The 24,830-nt window shown below is 46.9% G+C and overlaps 1 pseudogene and 2 gene segments (V, D, J or C); all 3 read right to left on the bottom strand.

Annotated features, from left to right (window-relative positions):
- Positions 1-11,076: 11,076 nt before the first annotated feature.
- On the bottom strand, positions 11,077-12,614 carry LOC117096572. The segment is given in 2 exon segments: positions 11,077-12,363; positions 12,481-12,614. Coding segments are annotated over 2 exon segments (507 nt in total).
- Positions 12,615-14,250: 1,636 nt separating this feature from the next.
- On the bottom strand, positions 14,251-16,227 carry LOC117096586 (annotated as a pseudogene).
- Positions 16,228-22,759: 6,532 nt separating this feature from the next.
- On the bottom strand, positions 22,760-23,418 carry LOC117096503. The segment is given in 2 exon segments: positions 22,760-23,160; positions 23,314-23,418. Coding segments are annotated over 2 exon segments (447 nt in total).
- Between the last annotated feature and the right edge of the window lie 1,412 nt (positions 23,419-24,830).

The raw sequence follows: 24,830 nt of genomic DNA, 5'->3' as shown, positions 1-24,830 counted from the left end.
AGAAAATGCGGTGTTTGGTTTTCTGTTCTTGTGATAGTTTGCTAAGAATGATGGTTTCCAGCTGCATCCATGTCCCTACAAAGGACGCAAACTTATCCTTTTTTATGGCTGCATAATATTCCATGGTGTATATGTGCCACATTTTCTTAATCCAGTCTGTCACAGATGGACATTTGGGTTGATTCCAAGTCTTTGCTATTGTGAATAGTGCCGCAATAAACATACATGTGCATGTGTCTTTATAGCAGCATCATTTATAATCCTTTGGGTATATACCCAGTAGTGGGATGGCTGGGTCATATGGTACATCTAGTTCTAGATCCTTGAGGAATTGCCATACTGTTTTCCATAATGGTTGAACTAGTTTACAATCCCACCAACAGTGTAAAAGTGTTCCTATTTCTCCACATCCTCTCCAGCACCTGTTGTTTCCTGACTTTTTAATGATTGCCATTCTAACTGGTGTGAGATGGTATCTCATTGTGGTTTTGATTTGCATTTCTCTGATGGCCAGTGATGATGAGCATTTTTTCATGTGTCTGTTGGCTGTATGAATGTCTTCTTTTGAGAAATGTCTGTTCATATCCTTTGCCCACTTTTGGATGGGGTTGTTTTTTTTTTTCTTGTAAATTTGTTTGAGTTCTTTGTAGATTCTGGATATTAGCCCTTTGTCAGATGAGTAGATTGCAAAAATTTTCTCCCATTCTGTAGGTTGCCTGTTCACTCTGATGGTAGTTTCTTTTGCTGTGCAGAAGCTCTTTAGTTTAATGAGATCCCATTTGTCAATTTTGGCTTTTGCTGCCATTGCTTTTAGTGTTTTAGGCATGAAGTCCTTGCCCATGCCTATGTCCTGAATGGTACTACCTAGGTTTTCTTCTAGGGTTTTTATGGTATTAGGTCTAACATTTAAGTCTCTAATCCATCTTGAGTTAATTTTCATATAAGGAGTAAGGAAAGGATCCAGTTTCAGCTTTCTACTTATGGCTAGCCAATTTTCCCAGCACCACTTATTAAATAGGGAATCCTTTCCCCATTTCTTGTTTCTCTCAGGTTTGTCAAAGATCAGATGGCTGTAGATGTGTGGTATTATTTCTGAGGACTCTGTTCTGTTCCATTGGTCTATATCTCTGTTTTGGTACCAGTACCATGCTGTTTTGGTTACTGTAGCCTTGTAGTATAGTTTGAAGTCAGGTAGCGTGATGCCTCCAGCTTTGTTCTTATGACTTAGGATTGTCTTGGCAATGCGGGCTCTTTTTTGGTTCCATATGAACTTTAAAGCCGTTTTTTCCAATTCTGTGAAGAAAGTCATTGGTAGCTTGATGGGGATGGCATTGAATCTATAAATAACCTTGGGCAGTATGACCATTTTCACGATATTGATTCTTCCTATCCATGAGCATGGTGTGTCCTCTTTGATTTCACTGAGCAGTGGTTTGTAGTTCTCCTTGAAGAGGTCCTTTACATCCCTTGTAAGTTGGATTCCTAGGTATTTTATTCTCTTTGAAGCAATTGTGAATGGAAGTTCATTCCTGATTTGGCTCTCTGTTTGTCTGTTACTGGTGTATAAGAATGCTTGTGATTTTTGCACATTAATTTTGTATCCTGAGACTTTGCTGAAGTTGCTTATCAGCTTAAGGAGATTTTGGGCTGAGACAATGGGGTTTTCTAAATATACAATCATGTCATCTGCAAACAGGGACAATTTGACTTCTTCTTTTCCTAACTGGATACCCTTGATTTCTTTCTCTTTCCTGATTGCCCTAGCCAGAACTTCCAACACTATGTTGAATAGGAGTGATGAGAGAGGGCATCCCTGTCTTGTGCCAGTTTTCAAAGGGAATTTTTCCAGTTTTTGCCCATTCAGTATGATATTGGCTGTGGGTTTGTCATAAATAGCTCTTATTATTTTGAGGTACGTTCCATCAATACCAAATTTATTGACAGTTTTTAGCTTGAAGGGCTGTTGAATTTTGTCAAAAGCCTTTTCTGCATCTATTGAGATAATCATGTGGTTCTTGTCTTTGGTTCTGTTTATATGCTGGATTACATTTATTGATTTGGGAATGTTGAACCAGCCTTGCATCCCAGGGATGAAGCCCACTTGATCATGGTGGATAAGCTTTTTGATGTGCTGCTGAATCCAGTTTGCCAGTATTTTATTGAGGATTTTTGCATCGATGTTCATCAGGGATATTGGTCTAAAATTTTCTTTTTTTGTTGTGTCTCTGCTAGGCTTTGGTATCAGGATGATGTTGGCCTCATAAAATGAGTTAGGGAGGATTCCCTCTTTTTCAATTGATTGGAATAGTTTCAGAAGGAATGGTACCAGCTCCTCCTTATACCTCTGGTAGAATTCAGCTGTGAATCCATCTGGTCCTGGACTTTTTTTGGTTGGTAGACTATTAATTATTGCCTCAATTTCAGAGCCTGCTATTGGTCTATTCAGGGATTTAACTTCTTCCTGGTTTAGTCTTGGAAGAGTGTAAGTGTCCAGGATATTATCCATTTCTTCTTGATTTTCTAGTTGATTTGCGTAGAGGCGTTTATAGTATTCTCTGATGGTAGTTTGTATTTCTGTGGGGTCCATGGTGATATCCCCTTTATCATTTTTTATTGTGTCTATTTGATTCTTCTCTGTTTTCTTCTTTATTAGACTTGCTAGCGGTCTGTCAATTTTGTTGATTTTTTTCAAAAAACCAACTCCTGGATTCATTGATTTTTTGGAGGGTTTTTTGTGTCTCTATCTCCTTCAGTTCTGCTCTGATCTTAGTTATTTCTTGCCTTCTGCTAGCTTTTGAATGTGTTTGCTCTTGCTTCTCCAGTTCTTTTAATTGTCATGTTAGAGTGTCAATTTTAGATCTTTCCAGCTTTCTCTTGTGGATATTTAGTGCTATAAATTTCCCTCTACACACTGCTTTAAATGTGTCCCAGAGATTCTGGTATGTTGTATCTTTGTTCTCATTGGTTTCAAAGAACATCTTTATTTCTGCCTTCATTTCGTTATGTACCCAGTAGCCATTCAGGAGCAGGTTGTTCAGTTTCCGTGTAGTTGAGCGGTTTTGATTGAGTTTCTTAGTCCTGAGTTCTAGTTTGATTGCACTGTGGTCTGAGAGACAGTTTGTTATAATTTCTGTTCTTTTACATTTGCTAAGGAGTGCTTTACTTCCAATTATGTGGTCAGTTTTGGAGTAAGTGTGATGTGGTGCTGAGAAGAATGTATATTCTGTTGATTTGGGGTGGAGAGTTCTATAGATGTCTATTAGGTCCGCTTGGTGCAGAGATGAGTTCAATTCCTGGATATCCTTGTTAACTTTCTGTCTCGTTGATCTGTCTAATGTTGACAGTGGAGTGTTGAAGTCTCCCATTATTATTGTATGGGAGTCTAAGTCTCTTTGTAGGTCTCTAAGGACTTGCTTTATGAATCTGGGTGCTCCTGTATTGGGTGCATATATATTTAGGATAGTTAGCTCTTCCTGTTGAATTGATCCCTTTACCATTATGTAATGGCCTTCTTTGTCTCTTTTGATCTTTGATGGTTTAAAGTCTGTTTTATCAGAGACTAGGATTGCAACCCCTGCTTTTTTTTTTGTTCTCCATTTGCTTGGTAGATCTTCCTCCATCCCTTTATTTTGAGCCTATGTATGTCTCTGCATGTGAGATGGGTCTCCTGAATACAGAAGACTGATGGGTCTTGACTCTTTATCCAGTATGCCAGTCTGTGTCTTTTAATTGGAGCATTTAGTCCATTAACATTTAAGGTTAATATTGTTATGTGTGGACTTGATCCTGCCATTATGATATTAACTGGTTATTTTGCTCGTTAGTTGATGCAGTTTCTTCCTAGCCTCGATGGTCTTTACATTTTGGCATGTTTTTGCAATGGCTGGTACCGGTTGTTCCTTTCCATGTTTAGGGCTTCCTTCAGGGTCTCTTGTAAGGCAGGCCTGGTGGTGAGAAAATCTCTAAGCATTTGCTTATCTGTAAAGGATTTTATTTCTCCTTCACTGATGAAACTTAGTTTGGCTGGATATGAAATTCTGGGTTTAAAAGTCTTTTCTTTAAGAACGTTGAATATTGGCCCCCACTCTCTTCTGGCTTGTAGAGTTTCTGCCGAGAGGTCTGCTGTTAGTCTGATGGGCTACCCTTTGTGGGTAACCTGACCTGTCTCTCTGGCTGCCCTTAAGATTTTTTCCTTCATTTCAACTTTGGTGAATCTGGCAATTATGTGTCTTGGAGTTGCTCTTCTGGAGGAGTATCTTTGTGGCGTTCTCTGTATTTCCTGAATTTGAATGTTGGCCTGCCCTACTAGGTTGGGGAAGTTCTCCTGGATGATATCCTGAAGAGTGTTTTCCAACTTGGTTCCATTTTCCCCCTCACTTTCAGGCACCCCAATCAGACGTAGATTTGGTCTTTTTACATAATCCCATACTTCTTGCAGGCTTTGTTCCTTTCTTTTTCTTCTTTTTTCTTTTGGTTTCTCTTCTCGCTTCATTTCATTCATTTGATCCTTGATCGCTGATACTCTTTCTTCCAGTTGATCGAGTCAGTTACTGAAGCTTGTGGATTTGTCACGTATTTCTCGTGTCATGGTTTTCATCTCTGTCATTTCATTTATGACCTTCTCTGCATTAATTATTCTAGCTATCAATTCTTCCACTCTTTTTTCAAGATTTTTAGTTTCTTTTTTTTTTTTTTTTTTTTTTTTTTTGAGACGGAGTCTCGCTCTGTCGCCCAGGCTGGAGTGCAGTGGCCAGATCTCAGCTCACTGCAAGCTCCGCCTCCGGGTTTACGCCATTCTCTCGCCTCAGCCTCCCGAGTAGCTGGGACTACAGGCGCCCGCCATCTCGCCGGCTAATTTTTTGTATCTTTTAGTAGAGACGGGGTTTCACCGTGTTAGCCAGGATGGTCTCGATCTCCTGACCTCGTGATCCGCCCGTCTCGGCCTCCCAAAGTGCTGGGATTACAGGCTTGAGCCACCGCGCCCGGCCTGATTTTTAGTTTCTTTGCACTGGGTACGTAATTCCTCCTTTAGCTCTGAGAAGTTTGATGGACTGAAGCCTTCTTCTCTCATTTCGTCAAAGTCATTCTCTGACCAGCTTTGATCCGTTGCTGGAGATGAGCTGCGCTCCTTTGCAGGGGGAGATGCGCTCTTATTTCTTGAATTTCCAGCTTTTCTGCCCTGCTTCTTCCCCATATTCGTGGTTTTATCTGCCTCTGGTCTTTGATGATGGTGACGAACTGATGGGGTTTTGGTACAGGTGTTCTTCCTGTTTGATAGTTTTCCTTCTAATAGTCAGGACCCTCAGCTGTAGGTCTGTTGGAGATTGCTTGAGGTCCACTCCAGACCCTGTTTGCCTGGGTATCAGCAGCAGAGGTTGCAGAAGTTAGAATATTGCTGAACAGCGAGTGTACCTGTCTGATTCTTACTTTGGAAGCTTCCTGTCAGGGGTGTACTCCACCCTGTGAGGTGTGGTGTGTCAGACTGCCCCTAGTGGGGGATGTCTCCCAGTTAGGCTACTCAGGGGTCAGAGACCCACTTGAGCAGGCAGTCTGTCCATTCTCAGATCTCAACCTCCGTGTTGGGAGATCCACTGCTCTCTTCAAAGCTGTCAGACAGAGTTGTTCGCATCTGCACAGGCCTCTGCTGCTTCCCCTTTTGTTGTTTAGCTGTGCCCTGTCCCCAGAGGTAGAGTCTACAGAGACAGGCAGGTTTCCTTGAGCTGCTGTGAGCTCCACCCAGTTCGAGCTTCCCAGCGGCTTTGTTTACCTACTTAAGCCTTAAGCCTTAGCAAGGGCAGGCGCCCCTCCCCCAGCCTCGCTGCTGCTGTTTCGGTTAGATCGCAGACTGCTGTGCTAGCAATGAGGGAGGCTCCGTGGCCGTGGGACCCTCCCGGCCACGTGTGGGTATAATCTCCTGGTGTGCCTGTTTGCTTAAAGCGCAGTATTGGGGTGGGAGTCACCCGATTTTCCAGGTGTTGTGTGTCTCGGTTCCCCTGGCTAGGAAAAGGGATTCCCTTCCCCCTTGTGCTTCCCAGGTGAGGCAATGCCTCACCCTGCTTCAGCTCTCGCTGGTCGGGCTGCAGCAGCTGACCAGCACCAATTGTCTGGCACTCCCCAGTGAGATGACCCCAGTACCTCAGTTGAAAATGCAGAAATCACCGGTCTTCTGTGTCGCTCGCGCTGGGAGTTGGAGACTGGAGCTGTTCCTATTCGGCCATCTTGCTCCGCCCCCCGGCTCTTACCCTTATTAAGTGACACTTCATCGCTGGATTTTATTAATTTGATTGTGACAGATGTTGCAGTTGTTTTCTTCATGTTTCCTGTACTTGAGTTTTGTTGAGCTTCTTGAATATTTCAGTTTATGGTTTTCACCAGTTGTGGAAAAGGTTTGGCCATTATTGATTCAAATATTTTTTATTCCCCTTCCACCCCATTTCTATTGCAAAGACTTCAGTTATACATATGTTAGGCTGTTGAAGTTGCCCTACAACTCACTGATGTTCTGTTCATTTTCATCATTATTTTTTCCTTATCTTTTTTATTTTGAACAGTTTCTATCGCTACATTATATATTTTGTTAATCTTTTCTTTTGCAGCATCTAACTTGTCTGTCTTACCCAGTTTATTTTTTAAATCTTAGATATTGTGGTTTTCATCTCTGCAATTCCAATTTTTCCCTTTTTTTTGGAAAAACATGAACATGTTTTTAGTTAACATGTTTAGTTATTCTTCTACTTCTTGAAAAAAATGAATAAACTTATAATAACTGTCTGTATATCAACTCCTGACCCACCTTCTGCACAGCCTGTCTGGAGGTCCAAGGAAAGGGCAGCCTGGGGATCTTAGATCTAGGTAAACTGAGCCATACCTGCTCGTAGGTTTGTCCACAGTCTTTCTGGGGCTGGAGAAAGAAGGTGACACAGATCGGGAAGGAGTTTATCACTTCCCCATCTGCCTGTGTCACTGTGGGATAAGTACCACTGAGGTCTACCAACTGACAATAATAGGCACATCTTCAACCTAAGCCCCGGTGATGGTCACTGCAGCCATTCCCCGTGAGTTGGATACAGGGAACTGCTGAGGGATCCCTGAGGGCTGGTTGATTTTATCATAGATAACCAGTACAGGAGCCCGGCCTGGCTTCTGCTGGTACAAGTGAATAAGAATCTTCTATGCTGTCTCTCTGACAGGTCATCCTGGCCATCCGTTTCAAGGTCACAGACACTGCAGGTACCTTAGTTAGCTCAGAGGAGGTCACAGAAACTACAAAAGAAGACAGAAGAGGTGAGTCTGAGATTGAAGGTCTCATTCCCAGAGCCCCACACTGCATCACTCCCTGTGCTGAGCTGAAGGTCAGGGCCAGGCTGACGTTGGTCTCATTGCGGGCTGAGCCCTGGGAGAAAACACCTGTGTAGAGAGTGAGAATGGTGAGCAGGGCAGGGGTCCAGGCCATGGTGGAGATGCCCCAGAGCTCTGCCTCTGGACCCACTGCTGGGGAGAGGCCACCAGGCATCTCTTATCGTAGGAAGTGGAACCTCATCATGCAAATCTACTTCCTTCCCTATTTTGGCTTTTTGGGTGGCTCCCTGGTGAGAAGCAGATGCAAATTTCTTCTCCATTTTCCAGAGCATTTATCTGAGCTCTTGTCTGTAGAAGGACTAGGTGACAGTCATGAGTGGAGAATACATTTTACCCAAGAGAAGGGGTCTCAAAAGAAGCACCAGTCATGCCCTTTGCACTTGAGCATTATCAGGGGACTTGGAGTCATTAGGGCCCTAAATGAAGGCTGGCAGTTCCCCCTGCTGGACGCAGAATAAATGTGTTACAAGCGTGACCTCAAGAACACTTTTATAATAGGAATAGGAGGATGAGTCCTGTTCTCAAGATCCAATCTTCTTTTGGGAATCAATATTAGAAGGTTAAACATTTTTCTTCAAGTCCCCAGGCAGTACTGAGTGGAGTTACGATTCCACCCAGGGGATGCACCTCAGAGCCTGATCTTCCAGCTCCTCCCTGTTGTGCCTCCTGCACCCTGCTCCATCTCCTCCTTCCTCATCCCTGGCCTCTGGGGTCCCTCTTGTTTTCATTTGCTAGAGCTGCCATGATAAGATGCCAAAGAGCTGGTGGCCTAAACAACAGACACTTATTTTCTCAGTGCTGAAGCTGAAAAGTCCAGGGTGAAAGTGTTGGTGGGTTTGGTTTCCCCTGAGGCCTCTCTCCTTGCCTTGCAGGTGGCTGCCTCCTTGCTGTGTCCTCATGTGGTCTTTGCACGCTCATCTCTGGTGTCTCACTTCTGTGTGTGCAAATTTTCTTTTCTTAGGAGGACACCAGTCAGATTGGATTGGAATTCACCCTCATGGCCTCATTTTCACTTAATTCCCTCTAAAAACTCTCTCTCCACATTCAGTTACACACTGTGTATTAGCACTTTATTGCATGAATTTTAAGGGACAGGATTCAGCCAATAACCCCGCACCCCATGAACTCCAAAACTTTTTTCATTCTCACTTGTAAAATACATTCACCCCATCCCAACAGCCCAAACTAACTGAATCCTCAACTAACTCACAACCAACTCTAAGACTTAACTCTTATTTATATACCATCAAAATCAAATGTGGGTGAGACTCCAGGTGTGATTCACCCTGAGGGTTTAAAGGATAGCAGCTTTTGGAGGTTCTGCCTCCTCACTCCTGTTACCTTCTGTGGGTCCAGAAAAGTAAACTCCTACTTTATTAAGATTGAAAGAGATGAGTGAGTCAGCATCAGCAATGTTTGTGAGCTAGATGTGGAGGAAGTCACATCTGTGCATTCTTGAAATAATTTAGAGTAATATCAAATAATTCAAATGCCTATAAAATTGAATTGAATAATGAGTAGCCATGGGATATCTCTGGCAGTGTTTGGAAAAGAGCCATAATTGATATAGAAAATAAAACAAAAAATATCAAAAATTGAGTCATTTTTAGAACACAGTATGTCTGAGTTAACTAAGATAAATCAGACAAAAATGCCCAAAGAAAAAAATTAATCTATTGTAAGCATATTAAATTACTAAATCCAATTTTATCATTGAGCATGAGCATACTGATGTGTTAATAAAGAAACTTCTCAATATTGATACAAAAGTGCAATTGTTTCCTCCTTAATGTTCTAGTGTTTTTGTGGGATAATGGTACTCTTCACAGTGGGAAAAAAGGATGTTTCATGAAATGTTTCCTTATACCTAAGAAAAAGGGAAAAAAATCTACTTTGACAGAAAATGATGATTTGTAGAATAACACATTTCCGCTATAAGGTTCCTTTCCTGGCGACTTGTTTTGGGGTCATTACAGCTTAAAATCTTAAGCTCTTTTTTAATCCATTGTTACGTTCTGAGTTTTACAGTGTTTATGCTTTATATAAAATTGCAGTATGATGAAAACTTAAACCTTATTCACTTAAAATCCCCAGAACTTCAATAATCTTCCATGTTTTTGGTTTCAGGTACACAGCTGATTTTAAGACCTTTTTCTCTGAGCCTGCGCTGGATTATTCCATATGTAGTGCAAGCTTCCTTGCCCGTTTGTCCTTCCCTCTCCCTCTGCTTTTCCATCTAGGGCGAGTGTGTTCCTATTATGCTAAAACTATCATATGACTCAGAGCAAACAGATGAAGATAAAAGTTATGAGATTGTGACACGGGGCTGTCTTGGGTAGACTCAAGATCCAATCAAATAAATAGATACACGTATATTCTCATCCAAAGAAACACCCCTGGCCGCTATAGGAGGTGAAATCATCAAGAGATCTCCACCTAGCACTTATGCTGGTGGAATTATCAAACTTCACCTGCCCCTACAAACCAGGAACAATTAAGCTACATCCAGTGGGCCTTTCCTGACCTGCCGCCTATTTTTAATGGCTGTGTTTAACAAGAGACTCAGAAAATGGTCCTAGAACTGAGAGTCATTTCTGTACTTTTAAATGGTTGTGTACCTGCAAATGTCACTCTTGAGCAACAAAGACTAAAGTACTTTTAAAACAATTAATTAATTTTATTTAGTTTAATGGATGAGGTTTCACCATGTTGCGCAGACTGGTCTTGAACTCCTGGGCTCAAGCTATCTGCCCACCTCGGCCTTTCAAAGGGCTGGGATTATAGCTGTGAGCCACCATCTGTGACCACTAAGACTAAAATCATTTTCCTCTGGGCATTTAAGAAAAAGTTTACTGAATTCTATAAAATAAAGACCACTGAAATATTTGAGAAAATGCTAAACCTTAAACAGAAGAAGAGAAATCAAAAATAAAACAATAACATGATAACATTTTTCAATCTGATGGGTTGGCAAAAATGTAAAGTCTCAACAGTGTACTCTGATCAAATATTTATGGCTGACATTGTAAATTGGTGGGACCCCACTGGAGAGGAATCTGAGAATAATGGGTGAAAATTACAAACATACAACCTTTTGATCCAGCAATTGGACTTCTAGAAATTTATCCTATGGTCATATCCACACGTGAACTACAAGGAGTCTGCATAGAGGTGTTCACTGCCCTGTTTCTTGTGAGATCAAAATCATGGTGATAACCATTAGAAGATAATTGGCCTAAACTCTGCCCTGGAATATGTTACAGTTTAGAATAAATGGGGCAGGGCTCTATGCATAAGATGTCTGAGGAAAGAAAAAATTATACATGTATGGGATGGTCTTTGACATAAAGGAACCGGACAGTGGCCTTACACATCACTTTCTCCTTATACCCTGAGCTGATCTACATCTGCCAAAAAGGTTAGGGACAGTGGAACCCCCCTCAGGCTGAGCCTGGCCACCTGCTCTGGTCTCGGAATGCAGCCCTGCCTGACAGCTTGGCTGCAACTTCATGACCAGTCTGGAGCCAGAACCAGCAAACCAAGCTGCTCCCAAAATCTAGATGCACCAAAGCGACACGATCACATGTGCTGTCTTAACATGCTGAATATAAGGAGTAACTTTTATGCAGCAATAGGCAATGAATACACTTTTGTCTTTGAAACACATTTTGTGCGTATTTCAGGTACACAACATGATGATATAGGATACACATATACTAAAATGGTTACTTTGTTTTAAATACAATCTGTTTATTTGAAGTTTATGAAGCCAAAATACATACAATAATACTTATGTTTAATAACAGGCTCAGAAAATTTATTGGATCCAGCTCATGTCTGAATATTTTCTAAATTATCACCATTAGTAGATTAATAAAGGTTTCAGTTACAAAAGTATTGACGCCCGTGGAAATTAGAAATGCTGGATGTCAATGAGGAAGAAGGAATGGACTCAGGCTAACTCTACCCTGTAGAGCCACATGGGAATCTCCCATTCTATGGGGAGACCGTCCACATGTGGGGCCTTTCCAGGACAGGGGCTCAGTGATGTGAGGGGAGGGGGATTCTGAGAGAACTGAGCCTGTCACTCAAAATCTCCTAGCTCAGCAACCTGAGGTATTGGGGCAAAGAGGAGGAGCAGAAATAAGAAAAACAACAGCTTCCTCTTTGTTACTAATTTCTCAGAAACATCTTGAGATCTTCCCTCAGTGGTCACTGCCTCCAGACAGAGGTACGGAGTAACAGCCCAGCCAGGAGGGCCATCTTCACAAGAGCGTGGAGGACACAGAGTGGAGTAAGATGCAGTTTCTGGAAACTCCCTCTAATGACTTCTGTCCAGATTGGTCTGCACAGTGAGAAAGTGGGGGATGCATTTAGGATGAGGATGTTCCTGAAAACAGCAGGGAATCAGACAGCTCCTTGTCACTGTCCCCTGCATTTGAAGAGCTGAGAAGAGTAGCAATTCAGGGACTACAACACACAATCATCAGGAAACTGTCACTGTCCCAGAAGAGAAACCACAGCGCAAGTTTTCTTTTGGACTTCATAGTGGGGAAGGAGAGGAGCTGAGAATTGTGAAGACTGTGCTACAGGAAGCCGCTTGCACCAGTTGAGGAAGTATCTTCAGAACAAAAAGGGAACCTGAGAGCCCAGGGCAGGTTTTGGTCTCATTTCCCCATGAACTTGGACCACTGTGGAGATGGTAGCTGCTTGAATATGAGCTGCAGTAATAATCAGCCTCGTCCTCAGCCTGAAGCCCGGAGATGGTCAGGGAGGCCGTGTTGCCAGACTTGGAGCCAGAGAAGCGATCAGAGACCCCTGACGGCCGATTACTGACACCATAAATCACGAGTTTGAGGGCTGTGCCTGGGTGCCGTTGGTACCAGGAGACATAGTTATAACCACCGATGTCACTGCTGGTTCCAGTGCAGGAGATGGTGACCGACTGTCCAGGAGATCCAGACACAGAGGGAGGCTGAGTTAGGGCAGACTGAGCCCAGGACCCTGGAAAGAGGGAGAAACACATTCTAGTGAGTCAGTGCTGGGCCCACGTGAGCCTGAGGAGCAGGAGACCAAGAATCAGCCCAGGGGCCCCTGAATCCCCTTCCCTGGAGGGATCACCTGTGCCCTGAGTGAGGAGGGTGAGGAGGAGCAGAGCCCAGGCCATGGTGGAGACGTCCCGAGAGCGCTGCCTCCTGAGACCCCAGCTCTGGGCCTGCCCCAGCCCTGTCTTATCCCCTCTGCCTCAGAGGAGGGTGCAGCCTCCATGCAAATCTGCGTCCTGAGCTCCTCTCCTCACCCCACCCTCACCTGGGCCTGGGCTCAGAGACTTCTGTTTCCCTTGACAGCGGGGCTTAGCCAAGGAGACTAAAGTACCCTGATTGTCTATTCTGATGACAGGAAGTTGATTTCTTTGCACGTGATTTGCTCAGGAGAGAAAGATCTGCTGAAGCCCCTCGCTTGAGTGAGCTCCTGGCCCTCAGTGTCTCTGCTGTGTGGTGCCTGTGTCTGTGAACCTCCAGGCGTGGGCACACCTTGAAGTGTCCTCTTCCTGGCACCCATTGCCAGGTTCTCTCTATTCTCAGGAAATGGGGCTGCCCACCCCGTGGAAACCTCTGCTGGGTGGTGTTGGTCTCTGGTCTCCCCAGCTGCAGCCTCGTCCCATCCCCACCCCAACGCTTTGTGCTGAAGCAGCTGCAGCATTGAATCCCTGGAGCACATCAGCTACCCCAGGCAGTGCACCCGCATCCACACGGGGCATGTGTGGGAGGGACCCCGTGGAGGGAACAAGGAGCACCGACTAGGGCTGCAGTCCTGAATCTGAATCCGCTGCTTCCAATCCTGCCCTTCCCACTCACAAGCAGGCGACTTGTCCTTCCCACCCTCTGGTTCTCAGCCTGAGAAATGGAGACCACAGAGTCCACTCTGCACACAGGTCATCCGTGGGGATAAGACCCAGCAGGACAAAGGGCAAGTTTGCTGACAGGCCTTTCTGTGTGTACCAGAGTGATATTTATTGTGAATGTTTGATTTATTGAAAGATTTATTTCCATTACTGTGATTTATGTGTCAGATCACAGAGATGCGTGTTTCCTGCTTTCTTCCTTTCCCCCATCTGAGCACATCCTCAGGGCAACCTAATGCTGGCCACTCTCAATCCCGCAACACTGAAGACACACACACATTCGATAAATACATTTCTGTTTTTTCCTCAAAATGCTTTTAATTTTCTTCATCTTTTCCCATTGCCTATGACACGACTCTTTGAATGTTCCATATTAAAATAACTATTAAGGGATTCAGGTTCTATTTAAATATTATAACATACACTATCCTGTCTTCCCACCTGGATTCATCTCTGAAACCATGACAAGTGCATGGAGCAGCTATTTGAGCACCAGGAAAGGAAATGGTATGCAGTGGTTTGGGATGGCCCCAGCAGATGAAATACAACAGTCAGTGTGAGACTTCTGGATTTCTCAGTGTCCCCTGGCTGGGATCCAGCCATCCCCAAACCTGAAGTGACACAAACCTGGAAACAAAAAGATGTCCTCTTGTTCAGGATTGAAGATAGGAAAGGAAACTTCTTTGGCTCAAAGTGAAGGCTCAGTCCCCTGCACAAGCATGTGGTTCACCCCTGGATTCTCATCTCTCTTATACCAGCACCTCTCCCTGGGTTCACACTGATGACCTATGGATGGAGATGGGGCTTCCTGCAGACCAGCACTGTTCAGTCACAATATGATGTGAGCCTCATGGGAATCCCACTGTCTAGTTACCACGTTAGACATACAAAGAGAAGAAGTCAATGAATTTAAATATATTTTATTTACTTAGTATTTCAAAAAGTATCATTTTCATATGTAATCTAAGTACAATGATTTAGGAGACATTTTCTATACCTTGCATGGCTACTGTTATTATGTTTTGAAGACTCTGTGGAGATTGTGTGGCTGATGGAGATGCGAATGGGTTTCCTGTTGACAAGCGTGGGCTGCGGTGGCTTTATAAGTGTCAACTTGGATAGGCTGAAGGAGGGGTGGAAAAAATGATTTTTTTTTGCCCAGGGGGTGGGGGGTGGAGGTGGGCAGTGTCCATCCTGCAGCTCACCCTGTGGGTGCATCTGTGGTCCCTGCATGGTTGAGGCAGCTCCTCCTGCCCCAGGTTTCTGTGCAGGGAGATCTGACTCCAACTCTCCCTCAGAACCCAGAGCACCTGGCGACTCAGGCTCCCTTTTCATTCCATACAAATGCAAGAAACACTCAGATCTCACTGGGCATATGGATACTCACAATGCTAATTTAGGTTGCTTTCCAGTGTACTGTGGCCTCCTGAGTTTCCCACATGGCCCATGTTGGGGATGGCTGGTGATCTTAATTTGGGTTCCCTGGAAGCAGACTCTTAGATGAAGAATTGCATGCACAGAGGATGTGAAAGGAGGTGAGGGAGGCAACACCGGGCAGGAGACCCCGATCCTCATTGAGGCCTCAGTGTTTCCTACGGGGAGCTGTGGAGCTGGGAGGATTTTTAGGTCCTCCTATATTGAGGCAGAGTCTTGAGATGTTGGCCTCAGGCAGTCATGAAACCTAACCTCGCTGAGGCAGGGCATAAACCCAGAGGAGTCTGTTTTCTGCCCTGGCTAACACAGGAGCCTGAGCTGAGCAGTTTTGGGGACTGATCTAGGACATTCGGAGCAAGGACTGGCCTGTCACCACCTATGGAAATCCAGAGCCAACTGTGGATGTCTACCTCAGTCTGATGTTCCATACAGGCCCTATTTTCCCAATTCACAGCTGAGTCACCAAAACACCAGTCCGTCACATCACCCTAAATGAACTTCTGATGCACTTTCTGCAGACCCCGCCTGAAGCACTGGAGGGAGGGACAGGCTGGGGGCAGAGATTAAAGAAAATTGAACCAGATCCGCTTATGGCTTTGTTCATAGTACTCCTGGAATTAGAGAAAGAGGGTGACACAGATGGGGAAAGGGTTTGTGTCTCACTTCCTCATCTGCCTGTGTCACTGTGTGCAGTGCTGCTGTCCCACACCTGACAGTAATAGCCTCATCCCCGGCTTGGGCTCCGCCGATGGTCAGAGTGGCTGTGTTCCCCGAGTTGGAGCCAAAGAATCACTCAGGGATCCCAGAGGGCTGCTGGCTATCCTGATAGATGACTAGCACAGGGGCCTGGTCTGGCTTCTGCTGGTACCAGTACACATATTTTCTTCCAATAGTGTTTCCCCCACAAGTGATCCTGGCCATCTGTCCCAGGGCCACTGACACTGAGAGTGGCTGAGTCAGCTCATAGGAGGCCACAGAGCCTGCAAGAAAAGGGGAGAGAATAGAATAGACTTGAAACTGAGGGGCTCAGCCCAAGAACGCCTTGCCACCTGCCTGGCCTGAGTTTCAGGAATAAAAGTGTCCTCAGGGGATCATGAGCACAGAAGAACAGTATGGGGACATTTCACCCCCAGCAGCCCCTCCCCCTGCAGCAGGATCATGAGCATCCTGCATACCACAGGCAGGGCCCTGCTGAGGTCACTGTCAGGCCAGGCTGGACCCAGAGCCCTGGGGCTGGGCAGGTGGCTGGGACACTGAGGGCAGCACCTGTAAAGTGAGCAAGGAGGCTCAGAAGGAGAGTGGTCCAGGCCATGGCTTAGGCACCCCTGATGCTGCTTCCTGAGGCCCAGGCTGGGCAGGCTCCTCCCAGGCCTCTCTTACCCCTTGCTGAAGAGAGCAGCCTGTGATGCAAATCAGCAGAGTCAGGGGCTGCTGCTGAAGGAGATCTGTGGTTTCTAGAGAAGTGCTCAGCCCCAAAGGATGCAGAGAAGGGGAGGAGTGGCCTTGCACTCCCCCCACTCAGCCTACAGTATCTCCTTTACAAACTGGTTCCACAGTTCCTGCAGATATCTCCACACCACCCTGTGCTCAACCCCACTCCTGGGCTCACTTGGTCATGGTATAGCTCATAGGTGACTTCGGGTGTTTTTCCTAGGATATATGAAGCCCCTCCTATAGGATTGTCCCTGACTTGCAGGAGGTGGCCATAGAGTCACAGTGGTGACAGAGAAATTATCTGGGGTCCCCAGTCCCCTCCTCTATTCCACCCTGGCTCAGGAGGGAGGTGGTGAATTTTCGTGTAGGCCTCTAGATGTGTCCTGATCATAAATAATTTGTGTCAGAGAGGAGATGTTGCGTGTAGGTCTAAATCCATTTTTGGAGACACTTTCCAGAACCTAATGCAAAGACCCTCTTTGTCCCCACTCTCCAGGTGACAGCGCCTGCCTTGGATAGGTACAGGCCCCACCCCAGGGCACAGTTCCTCAGTGCTAGAGAAGAAAAAATTTCTTGGTTGCCAAGTGCACACGGAGTGTTGGAAGATCCATGGGATGCTGTAAGTGTCTGCATTGGCTGTGAGCTCTAGGGCAGGTCATAGATGCTGTGCCCCAGTGTCCCCAGGGTGCTGTGAGGACCAGGGACAGATAAGGAGGTCAAGATAATGTTTGCTGCATGAGAGAATGAGAGGGGTCAGCAAACTGCAAGACCCCTGGAAGTGAATGTTTATAATGACTAAGGCGTCTTCAGTTGCTGGGGAAAACAAATCAAGTAATTAAAAACTTAATTAAGTCAACAGAAGGTTAATGAGCAACTATTTTGTGCCTCACAAGGAAATCTAGAGCTGTGACTTGGCAGCTTTCCCAGGAGAGAGATGGGAATGCCCAGGCACAGTGGAGATGGGATGCAGCCAGGAAAGGAGAAGCTGCCGTGTCTACAGGACAGGGGCTCCCACGGCAAAGGGCAGGGAGGGGAACATGTGTAACCTCTGGAAGGACAGTGTGTGTGACAGGGACAGCATTTTAGCACAACTGGCTGTGTGAGGAGAGGGTGTGTGGGGAAGTTAAGTGCCTGGACCTTTGTCGGGGAAGTAGGAGCATCTGCAAGAGCTGAAGATAAAATTTGATTCTACAATTTTTACATCAGTGTCAAGGACAATAGTGTAGAAAAAGAAGGCCCTATTTCCCTCCAGTTGTCAGGTCGTGGTCACTGACCCTCCCTGCATGTCAGCATCTCCTTGATGCCCAGGCCCACCCCATCCCCAGGTGGCTTTCCCAGGCGACTCTCTGCTGCCCTTCTGATGGCTGCTCCATACTGGCTGCTGGAGGCTCAGGGGCCTCTTGGGTTCAGGCATAGGAACAGAACCTGCCGCTCAGGTCCCTGATGCCTCGATCCATGGACTGCTGGCCCCAGGGGAGGAATCCCTCTTCTCTGTGTGGCCCCTGCCTGACTCAAGACCGGCTATAAGGGGCTTAGCTTACCCATGAAAATACAAAAAATACAGAAAGAGTGAAAGCAAACCCCCATCATATTGGAGAAGAGTAACCTGTAACAGGAGTGTGAGGGGAAGAGTCTGCTGTGTGGGGATCTGAGAGGATGGCGGCAACCTGAGGGGATCTGGGACCCAGACCAATCCTTGTCTGATTTGATACTGTCTTGTAAGTGAGGAGCTGGGGGCAGGTGTGTGGTGCGGGCAGGTATGTGGTGCAGACAGGTGTGTGGAGGGCAATTTCCTGGTTACGCTCAGCAATCTGGGAGGGGCTGAGCACACACACGCCCTGGTGGTCTCCAGGATGCAGCTGCTGAGGCTGGGATTGATTAGACACAAGTGGGTTCAGCCCCCTCACTTGTTCCTGCTTACCTGGGGCTGAAGCCACTTAGAGTGCTGGTTAATCTGGCTCCACACTTCCCTCCCGGTGTCCATCATGTAGCCACGGGGAAATTAATCTTCTGTTGCTTCCATTGATCCTAGGTCAGCATCAATGCACCAGCACAAGCAGGTTGATGGTTTTCTGGAAAGTTCTCTGGTAGTTTTCCTTTTGTTTCAGTTGTGCAGAGCTGACTGATGAGGCACCTGCCTTTCAGAGGACATGTGGTTGCTACCAGGCTCTTACTCTAGAGGAAGACAGAGCCCTTGGCATAGCTGGGGTATCTGCTGTGCCTGTGGGTAGGTAGGTGTTTGTAGAGAACAGGTTTTCTTGAATGTCACCATGCTTCGCTGCACCTCCATACCATGGTATCACTAGATCCTCACTGATCCTGCGATTCCTCCTGCTCTGGGCAAAACCTGCTGCTGCTAATTAACTTGCTTCCTCAGGCTGTTCCCTCAAAGTCACTTTGTGAACCTGAGTTTATTCCTCAGTTTGTTTTGAGAGTTAATAGCTATTAAAAGTCTCTCTCATCTTCACCCGTGTAATGGGTGTGATTGGCAGTGAAGGGCTTCCTCTTACAGAGCGTCTGCCAAGTGCTAGTGGCTGCATGGCTGAGATTCGGTCCTGGAAATTCCATCTGCAGAATGAGCAGCACCTTCAACTTCCAAATCCATCTATAGACACTGGCCGCATACATGTCAGTGCCTAAGGTCATCATCGGCTGCTATCTTCCCTCCATCGACTCAGTGCCCAAAAGTCATAATGCCCGTCCCTTTGATGGTTAAAACATAAAATGGACTCAACACTGGAACAAGGTTCTGCTGCACGCAATGAACATGGTCCAGCTGTGCACCAGGAACTTGAGTTTTCTTGTGGAAGTTTTTGCAAAATGCTTCATAAGCCTCGACTTCTAAGGAATACTATTGGATCAGAGAGAAATGGCAACCAAATGTGAACATGGGAAATTTCAGGGTCCTGAAAGGCAGGAAATTAAGCAACTGTAAGAATCATTCTTGTGCAGCTGGAGAATATGATATGGTCTGCATAGAAGAGTGCTATTAATATTCTCACTTGTGATAATGACAGAGAGAGAAAGACGACTATGGCAGACTGTCCACAGTTACCCCACCTAGGGAGAGGGTCTGTGTATATATGTGCTTGTGATAGTAATCTGTTAACTTTGATGTATACACATGATTTCACCAAAAAGCAGTTGTACTCTTAAAGAAGGAAACAAAAAGTCTTGAGAGATTCCAAGTAAGAAAAGAAAGCCCAGTGAACCTGTCCCTGGGGCCTGGGATGAGAGAGCCCTCCTGGAAGAGGGTGCCAGCCTCACCCTGTAGGACCTGCACCTTGTGCCTGCAGCCCTGGGACATGGAGCAGAGGGGCAAGCCCTGCACTTGGAACCAAGGGTTTCTTAGTGAGTGCCTCAGAAAGCAGGCCAGACTCCAAAGATGAAATCCAAGCTGTTAGGGAGCTGGAGACACACCCAGTCAGGTCAGACCTACGGGGGAAGGTGCTGGGAACTTGGGGACTGTGAAAGATCAGTGTTCCCTGAAGACAGTCCCCAGGTGGGACCACAGGTTGGGTCTGCACTTCCTCTGCAGTCTCTGTGAAATGTCAGGACAAGAAGGGCCTCGAGGCCCACAGGGGCTGGGTCTCCTGTCCTCCTTAGGCCTCAGGTGCCCCATTAGAATGTGGGGTCAACACATTTAGGAAACCAGAGGAGACACAGGCTCCACTAAGCTGCTTCTACCCAAGAAAAAGGAATTCTAGCAGGATTGCATCCTGTGAAACAGTTCTCTCCTTCCCTGTGTGATGTGTGATTATACATGGAGCCCCGTGACACTATATGGATTCCTAAAGTCTTCATGTGTACTACAAACCTGTAAAAGGTCCTTGCAGCTTTAATGAGCTTCCACCTGTACAGGTTTTATTGAACACATGTAGGCCCTGAGAGTATGGAAAAGCTGTTCCAAATCTCCAGCCCTGCAGGGGCCAGGTTAGGACCAGAGAGGACACCTGACCCTGAGGTCTGACCTTCAGCTGCTCAGAGGGCAGGTGAGAATGAGAACCAGGCCGAGGTGGGACAGTTGTGTTGCAAGTCCCCATCTGTCTGTGTCACTGTGAGTCCCTGCCAGCTGCCCCCACTGCCACAATCTGAGGCACAGTAGTAGCTTGGTCCCTGGCCTGGGCACTGCTGATAGGGTGGCCATGTTCCCTAGTTTGTGGCCTAAAAATTAAGGAGAGGTCTCCGAGGGTTGGTTGCTGTTATATTAGAGGACCAATATTGAGGCCTGCCTTGGCTTCTGCTTGTTCCAAAATGCGTGTTTATTCTGAGGTTATCTCCAGAGCATATGATCGTGGTTATCTGTCCCAGGGCCACTGACACTGAGGGGAGCTGTCCCTGCATGTAGGAGGCACAGGGCTGGGCAGAGAGGAGGTTAGAGAGGGGTTGGTGACAGAGACTCATTCCCAGAAGGTCCCAACACCAAGGCGGTGCCTGGTCTGAACTCAGGTTTTGGGCTGGCCATTCACGGAGCAATTTATTGAGTGATTTAATGGAAGGTCTTTCACTGTTCGTAAAATGTCTTTTAAAACATTTCCACACTATTGTCTTATAAAATTTCCACAGTGGAAATAACTAATGTTTCCTGTTCTCAATATAAAAATAGATTTCTCTTAGTGGTGCTAAAACTGAATTGGGTACCAAGATGTGGTTGACAGGATCCCAGGGTAGGCGGGGGCCAAGTAGTGCTATTTTAGTGCCTAAGATGTGGTGGCTTGGTTACAGTAATGCACAGCTGAGCCAACAAGGAATCAGAATAATCAGACAAGATCATGGATGTGGTCTAGGTGGTCCTAGTGTCCCTAGACCTGAGGTAGGCGAGCAACCTCCTCATTGTTATTTTTCTAAATGAGCAGAAAGCTCCATCAGAGAAAGACTGTGGGAGCTCCTGGGCCTCAGCCGGGGCTCTTCATGACTGTGGCCACAGAGCTCACCATAGGACACAAGCTGCCAATGAGCTGAGTATTATCTGACCCCCAGTCCCAGGTGGCCATTTGCGGTGGCCTCCCCATCACATGGCCGGGCTGTCCCTGAGACCTGATGGATCAAGGCACAAATAAGTTGCATGAAGAGGTGGCCAAATAGACATGGCCCAACTCCTGCCCCATGGCCATCCTCTCACCTTACAGCCTGGGCCTCCTGTGGGGCTTCCTAGGACCAGTTGCCTAAGAGGAGGTACTCAGGCTCAGGATACAGAGGTTTCTGCAGGACAGACAGCCATCCCTGCTGTGGACAGTGCTAGTATCCCACCTGGCCTCTGGGCTTCCCTGAACTGCAGTGGTGGAGGAACACTTTCCTTAAGGCAGAACTTAGAGCAGTATACCTGGTTCATGTCATCTGCAAAGAGAGATGGGCAGAGGTTCCTAATCCATGGGCTGTGACTCAGGGACTTGGAAGACGATCAAAGATGTTCAGGGACACAGGAAATACAATCAGAATATTGATCACAACTATGTCTGAGGGAGAGATGTGTTAGCAAGCAGAAAGCATGAGGGTATTTGTCTCCTATGTGAATGTTTTGTAAAGTCTGACATGAGAAGGAGTTGATTTTGCTAAACAGGTTGGTAGGATGGGTGACTCTGCAGACACCTGGCAGTCTCCCCCAACCACTGCTGTCATTGCCCAATTGGCTCAATAACAAATGCCCCATGGTTGCAGAAAAGGAGGCTGCCCATGGGCTCATCAAAGTGGACTACCACTCACTAGAGCTGACCTGGCTGTAGCTACTGCTGAGTGAGCATCTGCCAACAGCAAAGACCAACAGGAAGATCCCTATAGGATGCCAGTTGATATTAATTTCATTAAAGCTGTTCCATCATGGCAGGGATAGCTCTTTCCTCTTGCCAGAACAGACACTTAGTATAGATAGGGATTTGATTTCTTTGACTGCAATGCTTCTGCCAAACCTTTTATCTCTGGATTACAGAATGCTTCACCCACCATGATGGCATTCCACAGGGGCTTTGACCAAGGAACTCAAATCACAGCAAATAAACAGCAACCATGGGCCCATCCTCATGGCATTCAAGTGTCTTACCATCTTCACCAATATTCTGTGGCATCTGGCTTATATGAATGGCTTAGTGTCTGCTTGAAGACTAAGTTACTGTGGCAGCAGGATGGCAAAAACATATAGAGTTGGACAACATCTTAGGATGGGGCAGGCACTGTATAGCAGTGCCCAATATGCACTGTTTCTCCCACAGTCAGGATCCATGAGTCCAGGAATCAAGGAAGAAATTGTAGTGGCTCCACTCAAAAATGTCCTTAGTGATCCATTAGCAAAATTTAATGTCCTGTCCCACAACCTCAGGCTCTATGAGTCTGGAGTCTTAGTTGCACTGGAGAAATGCTTCTTCCAAGAGTTAAAACAACTGCATTGAACTGAGAGCTGAAAGTTTCCCCTGTGGCTCTGGGCTTTTCATGCCTGCATGGATGTCCCGCTGTGTCTGCCTTTCCACTCATACTCTCCACTCACAACTCAAACCACGGGCAAGGAAACACAGGACAGTCTGGTCCTGCTAGGCCCAAATCCACTCCTGACTCATTCTTGTAAAGTCTGCCCTGAGAAGTGGAGGGAAATGCAGCTTAGGGATCTCCTAACCAGGTGAACTCTGCCAGACCTACTTATGGCTTGGTCCACAGCCTTCCTGGGGCTGGAGGGAGAGGATAAAATAGATGAAGAAGGGGTTTATGTCTCACTTCTCCATCTGCCAGTGTCACTGTGCTATGATTACCACTGCTGTCTGATGAGTAACAGTAGTAGTCAGCTTCATCCTCTACCTGGGCCCCACTGATGGTCAAGGTGGCCACTGTCCCTGAGCTGGAGCCAGAGAATCTCTCAGGGATCCCAGAGGGCCGTTTGCTGTCCTCATAGATGATCAGCACAGGGGACTGGCCTGGCTTCTGCTGGAACCAATAAGCATAATTGTCTGGCAATGTATCTCCAGAGCAGGTGATCCTGGCTGTCTATCCTGGGGACACTGACACCGAGGGTGGCTGTGTCAGCTCATAGGAGGCTGCAGAGCCTACAAGGAAAACAGAAGAGGGGGTTTAAAGATGAAGAGCCCATTCCCAGGGGTCCCACCCTGAGGCTGTGTCTGGGCTTAGCACAGGGTTCAAGGCAGGGCCAACTTGGGGTCTATGGTGACTGAGCCTGGGTCAGGGCCTAGGAGCAGCACCTGTGCAGAAAGTGAGGAGGGGGAGTAGGAGAGGAGTCCAGGCCATGGTGAGACACCCAGAGCTCTGCCTCCTGAGCCCACAGCACAGCTGGGCTCCCTAGGCTTCTCTTATTCCTTCCCAGGCCCTATGGGGCAGTAAGTGCTTGTTGTTCATGCAAATTTCTATCTTCTGGGACTCCTCATCGAAAGATGTCACTCACACTAGCTGTGGGGGCAGCACAGATGACTGAAGAAGAAGTTGGGTCTTTGGTCAGAAAATTATCCTCAACCTCTGAGGCCTATGATCACAGTCACCTTCCTGGGGACTGGCCATATGACCACTGTCCCAAACCTCTCTGACCTGTGGTCTGTCCTGGGCCATGCTCAGCAGGGCTGCGGGCCTTCTAGGAACCTGGCATAGCACTGAGTTGGGCCCTGCTGAGAGATCATTGATGACGCCTGACTCAGCAACAGGTGGACCAGAGAACCACCGTATCATCTCCTCTCTGGGTCCCCCAGAATTGCTTAGTCCCATCCTGGTCATTTCATCTAAATAATGTACTGTGTCATCAGAATACTTGTTAATTATTTCAGTAGGAGCAGATGGGTCATTTAAGCAACCACACACCCTTGTGGCGTCATCGGGACATCTGCTCTCATTTCAGCCATGGTGCTGCTCCTTCTAGGCCATTCCCCATCCTCACATAGACCAGCCATTGCCATTCTCAGCTCTTCCATTATTTATTTATTTTTTTCTATGATTATTTTATGTAAACTTGTAAAAGGCACCAGAAAATCATCGGGGTTCTCAGTCGTGTGTGGTTTTCTGGTGCTTTTTAGAAGTTTACATGAAATATTGATGGGAAATTCAACTTTAGGCCCAGTGGTCTCTGCAAACATCCCAGGGACACAGCCTTTGCACAGAGTGTGAGTTCTGGATAATGGGTGGTGCGTGGTCTCTGCAATGCGGCAGACTCTGTCACTGAGCCAAGGACAGCCTCGTGGTCAGAGCTGTGGCCTGAGGCAGGTGAGAATCCCCTTCCCTCTGGAAAGCATCTCCTCCAGGAGGCTGGGGATGCCCCATCCAGGAACCAGGGCCCTGAGTGTGCCAGCCCCCCCCCCAACCTGAGACTCTGCTGAGCACAGGGGCTGCCCCGAGTCAGTGTCAGCCTGGACTTCGAAGGAGAAGCAGAGGGAGGAGGGATCGGGCATCCCCGGAAGTGCCCAGGACAGAGGGTTCACCTCCCCAGGACACTGCTGGAGAGGGAGGGGCAAGGCCCTGAGAGTGGCAGGAGGCTCAGGCGGCCATCCTGGGTGAAGGACTTGAGCCCTGGGAGCCCCATCCTCTCACACTGGACCCCCTCCTAGAGCACCTTGACCTTGGAGCATCTTCCAGGGAATCCCAGCACTGTGGGAGCTGCCCAGGCTGACACCTGGGCCCAGGCGCCTCCAGCTGCATTTCCCAGGTGAGGCTCTCACCGTGCCCTGGCTTGTCAGTGTCCTGGGTGATACTGTGTGAGTCTGACCCTCAGAACATG

Source organism: Trachypithecus francoisi, unplaced genomic scaffold (assembly GCF_009764315.1).
Source record: "Trachypithecus francoisi isolate TF-2019V2 unplaced genomic scaffold, Tfra_2.0 Lachesis_group14, whole genome shotgun sequence".
Lineage (NCBI taxonomy): Eukaryota > Metazoa > Chordata > Mammalia > Primates > Cercopithecidae > Trachypithecus > Trachypithecus francoisi.
The sequence above is the reverse complement of the archived record's forward strand: the minus strand, read 5'-3'. Positions and strand labels throughout refer to the sequence as shown.